At 38.6% G+C, this 17,792-nt stretch overlaps 1 protein-coding gene across 1 annotated transcript in view; it reads left to right on the forward strand.

Annotated features, from left to right (window-relative positions):
* The window catches only part of scap (SREBF chaperone), a 150,957-nt gene that overhangs the window by 97,505 nt on the left and 35,660 nt on the right, over nt 1–17,792 (forward strand). The window contains exons 11-15 of the mRNA XM_043687917.2: nt 3,370–3,468; nt 6,269–6,511; nt 8,580–9,025; nt 11,292–11,495; nt 13,844–14,045. Of these exons, the coding sequence (XP_043543852.1) occupies nt 3,370–3,468; nt 6,269–6,511; nt 8,580–9,025; nt 11,292–11,495; nt 13,844–14,045 (1,194 nt within the window). The remainder of the gene's footprint in view (nt 1–3,369; nt 3,469–6,268; nt 6,512–8,579; nt 9,026–11,291; nt 11,496–13,843; nt 14,046–17,792) is intronic.

The following is a 17,792-nucleotide window of genomic DNA, read 5'->3' on the forward strand; positions in this document are numbered from 1 at the left end:
TACATGAGCCATGACAGCTGGATCTTTCCTCTCCTATTGCAAGTTGCTCTGCAGTCCAGATAAGAGATCTTGAACCCAGGCAGGCACAGCCTTTGAGAGTCTCAAGCTTGATCATAGAAAATAGTGTATATTCCCTACTTTACTAGCCTGATGAGATCTATGTTTCTTTTTCCACTCCTCAATCAATCCTGTGTGACTTATACCATGGTGCTATGGTCAGTTTGCTCATCCTCCCTCCAGCCCCTGCTCTCATCCATGCTGAACAAGAATTTCAAACCTGTTGGGCAAACTCAAGGGCTGAGGCTCCTTCAGCACTATCCCTTGGATCCCTCTTCCCATCTTGCCCAGAGTTGCCTCCTACTGTCACTTACCACTGACAGAATTTAAGGTAGTCAGTTGAAGAGGTGTGATTGCCTCCTGAAACACAACTTCCAGGTAACTCACCCCTCCCTGATGTGTTGAGGTGTTCGAACCTCAGGCTCCAGCCCATCAACTCTGAGCCAGAGTTTCTCAAGCAGCCAACACTTGCTACAGATGTGGTCGCACTAAACAACGATGAGCTTCACCTGGTGTCACGCCATGCAGTTACGACACATCAACTAACCTTGCATCTTTATTTTATTTACTTCGTTAATCTGAATTTTTTTTAAAGGTTCCACTGGTCTTTTATGTGTAATCTGTAAATATTTCTGGTACTTGGCTACAATCTGAAAGTAGCCTCTAATAGTCAAATTAGTACCTATTATCAGCAACGATTTTATAATTTTCCTTCCTTTTGTGCTGGCCCCCAATCCTCGGCTTCAATTTATCCTGTAAAAATACTTCAGAAAATATGAGCCAGAAAGTACCTCTTACCACTGCATCGAATTCCTACACTGCCTCCAAAGTCACTAAAACTATATAATCACTTGGGAGGCTGTGTCACCTGATGGGATATCTTCGTCCTAACTGTTGGAACCTTACTGACCGTGAGCTTTCAACAGGATCTCTCTTAAACAGATCAATGTTTAGTTTAGCAAGTCACTTCCTTTTTATATACCTGTAGAAGCTTTTGTCTGCTTTTAATATTTCCTGTTAGTTGACACTCACTCTGATTTCTTCCTCTCTTGCTGAGTCACTATCACTGGTTTCTTCAATTTTTCCCAATCTACTACAATTTTTGATAACTTGCTCTCACCAAAACATCTTTCTTGATTCTATGAATGTCACAGGTTCCAACATGCTCTGTGAACCCTGGATCTTCTCTCACACCTTTTGCAATACCCAGTTATGATTGCAAAGTCATGTCTATTCTCCGACTTGTGCTTTTCTTTATTTTTTCATAGGATGTTGGTATTTCTGGCAAGGCTAGTATTTATTGTCCATCCCAAATTGCCTTTGTGCTGGGTCATTCGCTAGGCTATTCAGAGTCAACTACCTTGCTGTGCATCTGGAGTCATATATATGCCCAGACCAGGTACAAATGGCACATTGTCTTCTGTAAAGATCATGATTGATTGATTGATTGTTTTAAAAACCCATCTGGTTCAATGATAATTTTACTGAGATTAACTTTATATTCCATATTTATCCCCTCAATTCAAATTCTACCGTCTGCCATGGTGGTAATCAAACTCATGTCCCTAGAACTGAGCTACTACTATTAGTCCTGTGAGGACCTCACTGTTCTATCATCTTCCCTAAGTATTCCTTATCTTTACAACAGCCCTTTTTCACCACCTCCTCCCAACTTGAGTGGCCTGATGCACTATGGTGGAAATGTGTTGCTGGAAAAGCGGATGGTCTAATGATCAGTTTGTTAATCCTGTGACTCTTAATCTGGTCTACAAGTAGGTAACAACGACCTTATACCTGTTAGTCAAAATCAAGAACCAACACTCCTCCATCATTATGGATCTATATGCCTGCCAAAATTGCAGTCACGCCCCAACAGTTTACTAACTCTAAAGCTGTACTTATGTGATTGCCTCCTGAAGCAAAGTATGCTGTTATGTCTTTGCACCTGGATCTCCTGCAGTTTTTGCCGTTTGGGCTCCTGTTAAGGAGGAAAGATGAGCACTCAAAACTAGTGTTTTTGGGAGGACAAAGGAAATAGAGATTAAAAATAACACATTTACGTCAAGAAACAAAATGCAATTGAAAATCAGGGCAAGTTCAGAATTTGCTGAGTACCATTAGACCATAAGGAATAGGGACAGGAGTAGGCTGTTTGGCCCTTCAAACCTGAGCCACCATGGATCATGGGTAGTTCACCTTTGGGGACTTTTAACCTGTTAGCAACTGGTACAGTACCTCTAGTAGTATTAGCATTTGCATCTTGTGTAGCCTACTTCAATCCATGCATCTATTTCTGGAGTTCACAGCTGTTTCTTGCAGGAGTCCTTTGTGTGATTGGATTTTCAGCGTTTTGGGTATTGTTTCCAAAAATGAAGAATATAAGTTCAACACACACTCATAATTTGAATCATATTATTTTTTGTTATAGTCTCAAAGTGCTCTGTAAAGGAGATAGATGAGGGTGGACAAGATAAATTATTGAGCAGGAAACCAAAGTCTAAAGATTTTAGATTACTTTTGAGGAGACAATGGAGGGAAAAAATATTATGGTTTTGGAAATTGAAAGGACATAGAAAGGTGATCTTTGAATTGCCATTCAAGATTAAGCAAGAAAATGTTAAAAGTTGTCCTATTATTCTGGGTGGTCAGGATGGATGCTGGTTTGCAGTGCAAAGTAACACCAAAGTACAAAGTGCAAAGTTCAATTCCCTTCTCTGAGATGTGGTGACCCTCAGGTTAAACCACCACCAGTCATTTCTCTCCAGTGAGAGCTACCACTAGTTATCTCTCTCAAATGAGTACCCAGCCATATGGTGACTTTGCGACTTGTGGGAGAGAAAATAAAATTATACCTTTGAAGCCTTACAACTGTTTTGGAATAATCTGATTTGCTTTCCACCTGAAAGCACTAATTTAATAAAATTTGTGTCGAAGTTGAATATTACTGTTTTGGTTTTAGATTTTATTTTTCAGCAGCAAGATCCAAATTAAGTGCAATTAAACTAATAACATGCATATGCAAAGATGAGCAGTAAAATTAAAGAAAAGAAATGAGAAAAAATTAATTTTTTTGACGAAAATGACAAGAGGTTTGGGTTGAATCATACTGTTTAATTATAATTATATGATCCTTTTGAGAATGCACCCTGTCTTAGTTTTGCTGCTTAATATTTTTGTGTTGCTTCTTCAAATGTGCTGTTCATGTCTTATCACTTTTTTATTGTCTGAAAGTTATGTATTGAACTTTTCTTTCTTATTTTGTTTTGTGTATCTTTTCTACTTGCCTATTCCCCACCCATCCAATTCTTACAGGAATTTTGCCTGTTTGCAGTGGTTGGACTAGTTTCTGATTTCTTCCTGCAAATGTTTTTCTTCACAACCGTGTTGTCCATTGATATCCGTCGTATGGAGGTAAGCTAAGTCTGTTGTACTAAGTTAAATTAATTTTGAATCTAACATTATGGTGTGTTAGCTGAGCTCACTGGCTGGAGAGATTGTCTCCAAACTAGAAGATTCTGGCTTTAAGAGCCACTCCAAGACTTGAGTTTATACTTGTTGACATTGCCGAGAAACACTGAAGGGAGTGAAGCATTGTTAGAGAGGTTATGGGTTTCAGCAGATGAACTATGTGGTGAGTAGCAGTGACATTGTTTGGTAAAGGACAGCTAGTTGTCCTGGGCAACATTCCTCCCTGAACCAACCATTAGAGATGAATGAACTGTCTATCAATTTAATACTGCTGTCTGTGTGCAAAGTGACTACCATATTTGCTGATGTCGTGCTTAGTCCATTTCTTAGGTACTTGTTCATGTTTGAGGTATTTATTGCAACTTCTGAAAGACGTCACAGTGCTATGAAATTAGCAGCTACAATGTCCTTGTGCATTCCCTTCCTACACCCAACTGTATAGTGCAGTGGTTTAGGTTATTAGTGCATATTATTATAATTGACAAAGCTTTGGGCTTTGACTGTACCTGTAGTTGATATCACTAAGCGGTTTCTAAGAGAAAATTAATTTCCCACTCTCCTGAACAAGGAACATAAGAATAGCAGTGGACTATTTGGTCACATAGAGTCGTAGAGATGTACAGCACGGAAACAGACCCTTTGGTCTAACTCATCCATGCCAGCCAGATAGCCTAAATTAATCTAGTCCCATTTAGCCCATATCCCTCTAAAACCTTCTAGTTCATATATACCCATCCAAATGCCTTTTAAATTTTGTAATTGTACCAGCCTCCAATACTACTTCTGGCAGCTCATTCCATACACACACCACCCTTTGCTTGATAAAGTTGCTCCTTAGCTCCCTTTTTAAATCTTTCCCCTCTCACCCTAAATCTATGCCCTCTAGTTCTGGACTCTCCCAATCCAGGGAAAAGACCTTGTCTATTTACCTTATCCATGATTTTATACCCCCCTGTAATGTCACCCCTCAGCCTCAGATGCTCCAGGGAAAACAGTCCCAGCCTTATTCAGCCTCTCCCTCTACATCAAACCCTCCAACTCTGGCAACATCCTTGTAAATCATTTGTTAATGTTCATCATTTAGTCAAGTCACTTTTCATCAATCTTAATTCCCTCTAAACAAAAAGCCAAAGAACTGCACATGCTGGAAATCAGAAACAGAAATTGCTGGAAAAACTCAGCAGGTCTGGCAGCCTCTGTGGAAAGAAGGCAGAGTTAATGTTTCTGGTTGAAACAGAGTTTTTCCAGCATGCGCAGTTCTTTGGCTTTATTTTTGTTTAGAGGGAATTAAGACACAGATGGCAATTCCATAAAGCACTTCTTCACACATCAGGTAATAACAATCCCAAAATTGGTCCCACAAAAAAGGTGAAGTTAGATCAAACAAAATTTTAAAAATGAACATGGTAGATTTATGAGAGACATTAAAGACTACAGAATCAAAGCGGGCAGAGAAATTTAAGAAACAAAAACAGAAATTGCTGGAAAAACTGAACTGTTCTGGCAGCATCTGTGGAAAGAAATTAATTAATGTTTCTGGTCAATTTCAGTTTTTGTTTATTAACTTCCTCTGTCTTTTTGAATCTACCATATACATTTTAAAAATTTTGTTTGGTCTAACTTCACCCTTTTGTGGGACCAATTTTAGAATTGCTATTACCTTATTTGTGATGATGTGCTTTCTGGAATTGCTATTGAAAAGTCTCGTTCTCATTTTATGATATCTCTGTCCTGGACACACTCTTCAGAGGAAATAGTTTCTCTTTATTAGCCCTGTCAAATTATTTAATTAGTTTAAAGGTTCGGTTCAAGACGGTCTGTACAACCTTCCCCCCCCACCCCCCTTTCTTGTTTCGCTTCGTACATTTCTGATGACTCTAAGGTATATCCCTTCCAAGGCCACAAAATTGATCGTGTGGTGCCAACTTTAATAACTAAAGCACATATATAGCCAGTACTTATTGTTTGTGCATGCCTTTTATAGTAGTACCCTTTGATATATATTTTCTCCATTTTCTTTTTGCCAAAATGTCTCACCTCACACTTCACCACATGAGATTCATCTACCACCTATATGCCCACTCCTCCAACTTATCAGTGGATTTTAAAAGATCTTCCTCACAATTTACAATGTTTCCAGATTTTGCATCACATACACGCTTTAAATTTTTTTCCTGGATTTCAAGATCAAGATCATTAATATTAAGCAGCAATATAAATATTCAGATGCATGTGAATAGGCAGCATGATCTTGGCTATTCTTGGGAAGAGGATCTAGAGATACAGGCAGGGGTGGTGTATTTTGGCCAAAACATTTCTGCTGTACTAAAAATGAGAAGTCAAAAAAAAGGAACACAGTCAAAGATTTGCAACAGAAATGGTAAACTTAAAGTATAATTTGTGTGAGCCTGTTACAACATGATGATGACTAATGTAGAGAAAAGATAGAGTAAGAATATATGTTTTAAAGAAACTCAGCAGGTCTCTCAGTATCAGTGGGGGAAAAAAAGAGTTAACATTTCAAGCCCAGTGAGTCCTCTTCAAAACTGAGCTACTTGAAGCGTTAATTCTGGTTTCTTCCGACAGATGCTGCCAGACCATAACTAATGACTTTCTCAATATTTTCTGCTTTTGTTTCAGGTCTCCAACATCCATAATTCTTTAAGACATTTTGAAGAAGTTTTACGTCTGCTAATTTCTAATTTATTATTGCAGCTTTCATGACTTCTCTCTTTCCTATCAGCTTGCTGACCTTAATAGGCGTCTTCCAGCAGAGGCTGTGCAAGAAATCCCTGACCATTTGAGACTGCCTCGCTCCAAGTCACTTCCAAGGCAACAGAGATATGAACGTCAGCCTACAATACGGACTTCAGCTCCCTACACCATCTCCCTGCAGACTTCTTCTTTTAGGAACCTACGATTGCCAAAGAGATTAAGAGTAGTATATTTTCTGGCTCGGACGCGACTTGCCCAGAGAATTATTATGGTAGGAAATGGATTGTGTTTGAGCTATATATAATGAATGGCACATTTATTAGGCTTGATAAGAAGTGGCTTCGATCTGTTTTTGGTTTGGTTTCTCAATTTATTTTATCATTGCTGGCAGGTGGGACTAGATTGGGTTGTGATATCTGGTCGGCATGGACGGGTTGGACCGAGGGGTCTGTGTCCATGCTGTACATCTTATGACTCAATGACTCTATTCAGGCTTTGTTGCTTACGGTCCTTTGGATAATCATTCAAGATTCCTTCACCCTACTGACATTTGAGTACCTTAATTAATCCTATGATATAGGTTGTCTGACGCAAGGGATTTGTTTGTGCTTCTATTTATAATTTCTCGAACATACCAATGAAAATGCCAGTGATACCCGATTAGTCAGTTGATGCCTAGATAGGCAGATTAACATCCATATTATTAGATCGTCTCAGGGCTTAAAACTGAAAGATGACGCTTTCCCTATGGTGTAGAGCAAGAGCTAAAAATAAAGGTACTGTATATCTAACAATACTAAAATTTGTCCAGAATGTTGATTATCCTACAAAATCTTGATAGAAAGTTCAAGTTATTTCCAATAGTAATTATTGTAGAAATATTTATATGCTGTGTTTTTATTTGTTCAGTAGATTTGGGTGTTGCTAGTTAATTCCCATCACTAAATTCTCCATTGTAATTTAGCAGTGCTTGAACATCTGCAGTACTTTGGGTGCAGAACCATGCACAATGCTGTTAGAGAAGGAGTTCCAGGATTTTGACCAAGTGATAGTGAAGGAACAGGGTATAGTTCAGAGTCAGGATGCTGAATGCATGCCAGTCAAACAGAATAATTTGTCTTAAATGGTGTCAAGCTTGTGTTGTTGGAGCTATACTCATCCAGTCATTCTGTCCTATTCCTGCCTTGTTTCTTAAAGAAAGCTTTGGTAAGACAAGAGGTAAGTTACACACCACAGAAGTTTGAGTTCTGACCTGCTATTGCAGCCATAGTATTTATGACCTGGCCCAGTTCAGTTTCTGGTCAGTGGTGACTCCAGGATGTTGATAGTGGGGATTCAGTGATGCTAATCCCGTTAAATGTAAATTAGTGATGGTTAGATTCACTTTTGTTGGAAATGGTCATTGCCTGGCACTTGTATGGTGTGAATATTTCTTATCACTTTGAGCTGAAGCCTGGATGTTGTCAGGTTTTGCATATGGATATTGGCTGGGTCAGTGTGTGTGGAGTTCCAAATGGCACATGATGCAGTTATCACCAAATATCCACATTTCTGACCCCATTGGGTAGAAAGGTCATTAAGAAGGGGTGTAGGAGTTTAAAAGGGGTTTGGGTTTTAAAGAGTTGATATATGTTGATAGTTCATAGTTTTGTTGACCTGTGGCTGAAAATATATTTTTTGTAATATAGAACATAGGACAATAAAACATAGGAATGGGCTCTTCGGCCCAAGATGTTGTACCAAAAATGACATTAAATTAAACTAATCTCTTATGCTTGCCCTTCGTCCATATTCCTCCATTTCATGCATATTCATGTGCTTATCTAAAATACCCCTTAAATACCTCTTAAATACCCCTATCATGTCTGCCTCCATCATCACCCCTGGTAGTGCGTTCCAGACTCCCACCACTCTCCTGTGTTTAAAAAAAAACTTGCCCCACATCTGCTTTGAACTTGCCTCCTCTCACCTTAAATGCATGTCACCTAGTTTTAGACACTTCAACTCTGGGAAAAATAAGCACTAGTTCTTGTTTAGTATGGGGAACTAATCAGTGTTTTCTGTTCACCTTTCCTTTAGGCAGGTAAATTGAGAACTTTGCATACTTTGATTAAGTCAATGACTTTTGTGGTCACTCTGAGAAGAATGAGTCTCGAGAATGAACACACTTTCCCCAGTAGGTTGTAACAGTTTGCTTCCTTGGTCTCTCTATTTAATTGTCTTCAAAGAACTTTGTTTTATACCTCTGGGTTACAAAGCTTAAATATAAGTTTCTTAAACAAATAAATTTGCTGTCATGAATTTGACAATATCTAAATCTCATTATTTTTATTTTTCAGGTGGGCACAGTAATATGGATTGGCATTTTGGTTTACACTGATCCCGCTGGTCTCCGGACATTTTTGACAGCTCAGGTTGCTGAACAGAGCCCACTAGGAGAGAGTGGCTTACCACCTATTGCAGTTCCACCAGGTGTTTTCCAGAGTGGAGATTCTAAGAGCAGTTTGCCTGGTTTTCCATCAGATGTCAATGCACCATTAGAGAATCAGTCACGTGGCACAGATCAGAACACAAAACCAAATCCTCTTGATGCCTTACCTTTGGCTACACGTGAAAATGTAACTGATGATGACAAACAGCAAGTTCGTAGTGATACCAGTCTCCCAGAGAATGATTTCAAAGAAGAGATCACGTGGGGCGTTCAGGATCAGGAGATGTGGCGGAAACTATCATTCAGACATTGGCCAACTCTCTTCAGTTATTACAATAATACACTGGCAAGAAAGTAAGTAATTTTGAAACTATCTGACATACTAATGTGGTTTTCTGTGTAACTGAAAGATTTGAAAAGAACAATATTTTGAAGGCAACTGTTCAAAAGAACCATAAATGTTTTCAGCAAGAAAAAAATGTATTGGCTGTTCAGCTCCCTGACCAACTACCACATGGTCTCACCAGATCCTCATATCTTCCCTTCTTCCATCAATTGAAACATGCAGTAATATCTAATTCAATGAGTCACTGTGACAAAGCATTCTTGGAATCGTGTAGCATTGAAGGAAACCCATCAACCTATCATGTCTATGCCAACTCTTTGATACAACAGTCTAATTAATCTTGTTTCCCCTCCCCTTTTTGCCGTGGCTCTGCATATTTCTCCTTTTCAAGTAGATGTTCAACACCTTTTAAAAAGTGACTACTGATCTGTTTCCATTACTCTTGCAAATAGAAAAAGGTTAAGATCTGAAATATCCTATGTAAAATTCTCCTCTTGTCTCTACTTGTCTGTACGATATAAAAAATCTGTGTTCTCTTATTAACTACTAATGGAAACAATTTGATGTCTATGCTATCAAAAGCCCATAATTTAGAACATCTTGATTAAATAAGTAAGCCATTTACATTGGATTTATGTAACAATATATTCAAGTATATAGAGTATTTAACACTGTAGGTTAGATAACCCTTTATCAGATGGGAAGGTAGATTTATTTCAGCATCCAAAAATAATCAAATAATAAATCTTGTGACTACAACTGTGGATGCTTTGGATAATCATCTAATGTTGTGGTTCCTAAATAACCACGTACTTGTAAGAAATGAAATGTATTTAGATATTTCAACTACATTTATTTTGTGGATGTTGTTTTTAACGTTGGTTTACAAACAACAACAAATTGCCATTCCTAGATATCACAATAGAGTGATCAGCCAATGTGGGACTTCAAACCAGCGTCTACAGGAAAACAACACATACGGACCAAATATTGAACTACAGAAGCAATCCTCCCAACATCCACAAATGAAGCTGCATAAGAACATTTATTTCAACCGCACACTGCAGCACAGAGGAACTATGCAGCGCAGAAGAAAATCATCTATACAGTGTATTCAAAAAGAATGGGTACCCAATGGACACAGTCCACCGATTTCTCAGCAACAAATCCAAACTAGCAGACAAAACGAGTCCAGAAATCCTAGCCACTCTCCCCTGCATCAAAGACATCTTTGGAAATGACTGCTAGACTACTCAGACCCCTTGGCATCATGGTAGCCCACAAACCCACCAACACACTAAAACAGCAGCTAATGAACTTGAAATACCCTATACAAACAACAAGCAAAACTAATCTCATTTACAAAATACCATGCAAGAACTGTAACAAACACTAAGTTGGACAAACGGGCAGAAAACTAGCTACTAGGATACATGAACATCAACTAGCCACAAAATAACATGACCCCCTCTCACTAGTATCTTTACATACAGATAAGGAAGGACACCACTTCAACTGGGACAACACAACCATCCTAGGACAAACCAAACAGAAACGCACGAGAATTCCTAAAAGCGTGGCATTCCAAACGGAACACTATCAACAAACACATTGACTTCGACCCCATTTACCGCCCCCTGAGAAAAAGAACAGGAAATGATCTCACCATAGGAAATGACATCACCAATCTAAAGAAACCCAGACATACAGATAGAAAGCAGGAACCATCAGCAGTGCTTTGTAAGGGGCTCACTGAAGATGTTACCTAGTATGGTTACGAAGCGTCTGAAAATGAACCTTCCAGCTCAGCAAGCGAACCTACATCAGAACCTCCATCCGAGCTACAAATCAACTCAAAACTGGCTAATATTTATTTCGTATTTTTTCTGGTCTACTTCATTTGACAGATGGTCTAGCAGAATCTGTTTGATGCATTTCCTCTCAGGAATTCTCAATTAAATGAATTCTTAGGCATCCAATGATAAAGTGATATCTAGTGGCATTGCAAATATGTCTTTTTTGAAGCTTAGATCAACTTTTTTTAGAAAATGCATTCTGTGTTCCTTAGGTATTTGGAAGTCTGAGCTTGGTGTTACCTGGTCATTAACATTTCATTTGTCACATCTTTATGCTTACTTCATTAGTTTTTAGTGTTATATAGTAAATGTTATCCTTCCTTTAGGTATTCCAATGAACTGTTAAAAGCTAAAGCTAAGGAGTAAACCTACATGTTACTGTTAAAGCAGATGTCATGTACTACTTATTTATTTACAGGTATGTTAGCATTCTTCCCATCATCCCTTTATCTTTCCATCTGAGTCTGCAAGATGCCCTCGATGCAAGACACCCTCAAGATGCAAAGCGATATCATTCCACATTCTCAGCAGATTACGAAGAGGCAAAGAATACTGATGGAACCTGGGCAAGGGGACAGGTTTCCTCTAAACCACAAGCTCCTTTAGACATCACTCTCTACAAGTAAGGTCATGTGGAATAACTTAAGAATAATGCTTAAACTTAAAACGGTTTGACTTGAGGCTCATTCCTTACCTATGGATTAGTGTTACGATCATGCTAATTATGTATAACCTGGGATTATTTTACTATACAATGTAATTCACATGATAGTTTTGTCGCATGAGTTTCCACGAAGTGTTGGTTTTATTGCAATGAAAGCACTTTAAGGTTTTAGCTACTTACATTAAGCCACTCAAATTGTTAGTTGTAATGACAGAACATGGGTGATATCACATTCTGCAAGATACAGTGCCCAAGTGTTTTCAGCATTATTTATTGATCGGTTGTCATATCAACGATAACAAAAGTTTAGAAATGTTGGGGTGAAAGATCACAGTCCTGAAATATTAACTTTGTTTTTCTCCCCACAGAGACTGCTTGATCTGCTGAGTATTTCAAACATTTTTATGGGGATGTGGTGATGTAGTCGTAATGTCAATAGATAAGTAATTTAATAAACCCAGGCTAATGTTCTGGGGGCATGGGTTCAGATCCCATCATGGGAGATGGTGAAATTTGAAATCAATAAAAATCTGGACATAGCCTGTCAATTGTCATAAAAGCTCCTCAGGATTTCCTTCAAGGGAAATCCGTCCTTATCTGGTCCAGCCCACATGTGACTTCAGATCCATAGCAATGTAGTTGACTCTTGACTGCCTACCCAGTAGCATCAATAACACACGAACAAATTTAATAAAAAAAAGTTTTATTTCAGATTTCCAGTTTCTACACCATTGCTGTCATTTCATAGAATCTATAATTTATTGAACTGAATGATTTATTGTCATTTGTATTTAACAAATAAATAGTGAAAAGTTTAAACTGATGCCACACTCTGCTGCCATTTTGAGTTACAGAAGAAATTAAGATATAACTAAACTATAACTAAAACCAGAGTTCTTCCTCCCTCCTTGTGCTCTGCTCGTGGCTTGGTATAGTCCCCTCTCTGCCATTAGCATCAAGCCAAGGGATCAACTCTGGTTCAATGAAGAATGCAAAGGATCATGCTTGAGACAGTAGCAGGCATATCTAAAATTGAGGTGTCAACCTGGTGAAGCAAAAATACAAGGTCTCAATTAAAGAACTCACTGGTTAATTCCTTTCGTGAGATGTGACATTACTCGTAAGGCCAACATTGTTGCCCGTTCCTAATTCCCCTTGAACTTAAGCTCCAAGGTCATTTCAGAGGGCAAATTGAGTCAATGCTTATCAGAGTTAAGAATGAGCGATGACCTTATTGAAACATACTAATAGGGATTGACAGAATACATGCTGACTCAGTATTTCCAATTATTAGGGGATTGTGTCATACTCCAGCATGAGTTTCAGAATAAGGGTTCTCTGATTTAATTCCAAGATGAGCAGGAATTTCTTCTCTAAGATTATGAATTAGACTTGTGAAGAACTTTGTGAAAAAAATGAATATATTCTGAAGTATTGTGCATTGGTTTCTCATTGGGGTTTGTTCAGCAAGTTTAGATTTTAATTTAATCATCTCCATAGAGTTCATAACAATACCAAGACCAGCTGACAAGCCGATTCCTGATCCTTATCCCAGCATCAACAATTTTAGCTGAATTGGGTTTGTGGCCAGCAAGGCTGCTTATCCCCATCAGCTGGCACCCAGTTATACTTGTCAAAGCCCTAGCTAAAATTGAGGAAGGAATTTTCAGTCAGATTTAACATTTGCAATTTTCTGGTGCTCTGGCAGCTGTTACACATCAAAGGCAGATTATGATATTGTGGCAGAGCAACAATAATTTCAGCTTTACTTCCTTCAGTAACCGAGCATTTTGTTATAGTTATTATAATTTACAGGTTTTTATGCTCTATCATAAGCAAAATTTGTAGCTTTTGCTCCTTTGCAATTTAATATGCATGTCATGTTTGAAGTGTGGCTTTTGGTCTATATGATCTTGTCCTTCTAAAATACAACCTTGTATATCCTGAGTAGGTAATTTTTATAGGAAGAATCTAATGCTGTGTTGGGCTCCTTATGTGTATTCTACAAGGCTATTATCCTGGTTGGCATCACTCTTGTGGCTTGTGATAGTTCTGCAGAGGGATGAACCTATCTACTTTAAAGTACATGTCCCAGAGTGTTTCGTGTTTACTGGCTGATCTCAGGCACCACGTGATCTAATGGGAAAATTTTCCAATTCTGTCAATTTTTCATTCTCTTTGCAAAAGTCTATATGATTGCTATTGGCAAAGCAAATTATTTCAAGAATAATGTTGCTTTTCAGCAATGGTTAATATTAGCCAATGAAATTACATTTCTTTTTAATTATGAACTTTGTTTCTTGTAGAGTTGGAGCTCTCGGATTGGCATCAGGAGTCCTCCTCGTAATTCTGCTGTTCTGCTTGTATAAGGTGTTCTGTCCAAAAACATATGGCCAAGATGGTCTATCTTATGGGAGAAGGCGACGTGGGGACTTACCTTGTGATGATTATGGCTACTCACCCCCTGTCAGTGAAACCTTACCGTTGATTTTAAAGGGACACTTAATGGTAAGTAAATATTTGGAAATTTTCATGTTCATTTATATTTGGGCCCTGTTCACTTGCCAAATATTGCAGCATTTTCTTCAAATGAGAAAGTTTGATTTAAATAATAGTAGTTGTTTCACTTTGTGGTAAAATGTCATATGCGAACCACATTGATACGTTTGTGAGAATTGTTTAAATTTAAATGGATGCTTGATGATTTGTTCATATTTACAACTGGCAAGAGTGCAATACTGTATATTTGTTTTGACCTGGTCAGCCTAATAATAACCTATACTGAAAAACCAACATCATAATAAAAACATACAACCTCATTTTTTCCATTAGTTCACAGTTTAACTTATGCATTGTCTTAAAAAGCAGTCGAAATTAACTGATTTATTCAGCACAATTGTAATATTGCCCTAAGCTATCATATCTATATTTAACCAATATGAGTCAACTTAAAATTGATTTCAAACCAAGTCTGGTTAGTCTAATTAAACAGCTTGGACTGAGAGAGAAGCAAAACATTCTCTCTCAAACTTCTATCAGTTCCACTGTTCAATTACTGAAAAGTATAAGAGTAACTGGCCCTTTAGTTTCTTTCTTCCTATGTTTCAGGCATTCTTTCTGAGATTGGAACTCAATCTGTGGGAGGGAGAGAGACAGAGAGACACACATTGACAAATTCGACCCACAGCTCCAGATTTTGGGGCACCAGCGTATTGATTATATTTCTGATTTTAAAATATAGTGTATGAACTTCTTTTAGAGAAAGGTCTCTTGTAATCACTTCTGTTTTATGATTCAAAAATACGTCAGATTCAATATCACAATTAGCAGTGATAATCTTGCTCGTGCTTCATCTTTGCTACCATTTTTTTATTTATTCTGAATGTACATAAAGCTATATTTATTAACCAACGCCAAAAAATGCAATTGACTTGTACAAATTAAGAGTTGAGCCTGGAATGTATTCTTGGGTAGGCCAGACCAATTAGAGATAGAAAGTTTACTTCTTCCATAGCGATGAATGAAGCGTTTAGTTTTTACAACAGTCTGGTGTGATTTATGTTCTAGTGCACGTAAATGAGCAGATTTTATGAATTCAGTTTCATAACTTGCTATCTTGGAATTTGATTCAATGACTTATGAGTTGCAAGGATGTGAGCATCCTCAGTCAAAATACTGGAATGTAAATTATTCAATCAGTCTTTTAGGGAGGTGAGGGGCTTGTAAATAATATCACAAAGTCATTTATCTAATTTTATTTGATGTTTCTTGGGTTTTAAATTTTACTATGAAAATTATCATGTTGTAGTCCTGATGAGAGTTGTTAAATTGAAGTAAAAACAGAAAATGCTGAGCAGTTTGGCAGAATCTGTGGAGAAATCAACAATTAATATTTCAGGTCCCAAGAAGCATTCCAAAACATACTGAGGATTTGTTGCTTTTTCTGTTTTTATTTCAAACATCTAGCTTCTAGAATATCTTATTTGTGTTTAAGTTGGTGTGTACTAGGGGTCTTTAGTACTGCTGAAAAAAAGGTATTTTGGTGAAGTTTGCAGTCATAGAGTTGTACAACATGGAAACAGAGCCTTCTGCTCAACTCATCCTGCCAACCAGATATCCTAAATTAATCTTTTCCCATTTGGCTCATATCCCTCTAAACTCTTCTTATTCAAGTACCCATCCAGATGCTTTTTAAATGTTTTAATTGTGCCAGCGTCCACCATTTCCTCTGGCAGCTCATTCCATATATGCACCACCCTCTGCATGAAAAAGTTGCCCCAGAGGTCCCATTCAATCCCCCCCCCCCCCCCCCCCACCCCCACCGCCCCCACTCTAAATCTATGCCCTTTAGTTTTAGACTCCCCTACCCTGGGAAGAAGTCTTTGTCTATTCACCCTATCCATGCCTCTCATTATTTTACAAACCTTAAAAAGGTCACCCCTCTGCCTCTGATGTTCTAGGGAAAGTAGTCCCAGCCTTTTCCTCAAACCCTCTGGGCACATCCTTGTAAATCTTTTCTGTACACTTTCAAGTTTAACAACATCTTTCCTTATAGCAAGGAGACCAGAATTGAATGCGTTATTCCAAAAGTGGCGTAACTGATGTCACGCTGCAACTGTAAAGGACATCACAACTCCTATACTCAAAGCATTGACTAATAATGGCAAGCGTACAAACTGCTGCCTTCATTACCTGTCAACCTGCCACTCCACTTTCTAGAATCTATGAACCTGCACCCCAAGGTCACTCTATCAATTCAAAGGGAAAGTCATCATTTATTCTGCATGTGAGGTAAATCTTGATGCATTGGAAAGTAGACTTTGATTAATTGAGGCATTGCCAGGCAGAATGTACCAATTAATGATTCAGAACTATAACAAAAAATTCTATTCTTGACTGTTCCTATATTGAACCAGCAATGTGCGTTTCACTGTAGTCTGGAGTGCTACTTTGCATAGGTGTTCACTTGACATAAAAGCCCAACCGGTTTGCTAATGTCTTTTAAGGAAGGAAATCTGCTGTCTTTTATTGACCAGGTCTAGACTTGACACCAGCCCCATTTCAATGTATCTGCTCTCTGAAAATGAAATATTCAAGGACAATCAGGAATCAGCTGTTGGCTTTCCTAGCAATGCCCACGCCCCAAGAGAATGTACAGAAATCCAGCAGTTGACTTTCCCTTAATTCAATTATGACATCTCCCTAAGTGCAGATTTTTGCCATTACTCTTCTTGCGACTGACAGACCATTCTTAACCTGCCGATCTTTTAGCAGCTGGGTAGTGGGAGGATCCAAGGGCAGGATATTCCTCCCCCTCTTTCCTTCTCCGGTTGCCACTGTGGCCCATTATTAACGCATTAACTTGAGAAGGCAGAGGCATAGTGGTAATATCATTGGACAAGTGATGTTATGCTTCTGCTCTGCACTCATAGATGCGAATACCATTGTGATAGATGGCGAAATTGGAATTCCAAAAGCATTAGGAGTAAAAAGCTAGCCTAATGGCAGTCATGTGACCATTGTCGATTGTTATTAAAAACCTGTCTGTTTCACTAATGTCCTTCATTCATAGGTGAGTGCTGAAAATGTTTAGCACCATTAATGATTCCTTAGATATTGAAGCAGTGGGCCAAATCCAGGTTTTGGCGGATAAGTGGCATCTAACAATTTTGCCCCACAAATGCCAGCAACAACCATCTCAGACAAGAGAAAATCTAACCATCACCTCTTGACAGTCAGTGGCGTTACCATCATTGAACCGTCCACTATCCTAATCCTGGTTTACTATTGTCAAGATGTTGAAATGGATTAGCCATATAATTACTGAGGTTGCAAGAGCAGGTCAGGGGCTAGGAATCCTGCAGCATGTAACTCACCTCCTGACTCACCCTATCCACTATCTACAAGGCACAAGTCAGGAGTGTAATGGAATGATCCAGGGCCTTCTGGGTGCTAACAGCTATAAGATTTACTCCAATGGAGCTGAACAGCTTCTGGATCTGCATGTTTGGGTGGCATGGTGGCTCAGTGGTTAGCACTGTAGCCTCACAGCACCAGGGGTCCAAGTTCAATTCCTGCCTTGGAATTCCTGTCTGTGTGGAGTTTGCACATTCTCCCCGTGTCTCCATGGGTTTCCTCCTACTGTACAAAGACGTGCAGGTTAGGTGAATTGGCTATGCTAAATTACCCATAGTGTTAGGTGCATTAGTCAGGGGTGAATGTAGGGGGTGGATTGCTCTTTGGAGGGTCAGTGTG

The sequence above is a fragment of the Chiloscyllium plagiosum genome, unplaced genomic scaffold, assembly GCF_037043375.1.
Source record: "Chiloscyllium plagiosum isolate Xiang-an unplaced genomic scaffold, Cpla_swu_hap1 HiC_scaffold_4, whole genome shotgun sequence".
In the NCBI taxonomy this organism is placed as follows: domain Eukaryota; kingdom Metazoa; phylum Chordata; class Chondrichthyes; order Orectolobiformes; family Hemiscylliidae; genus Chiloscyllium; species Chiloscyllium plagiosum.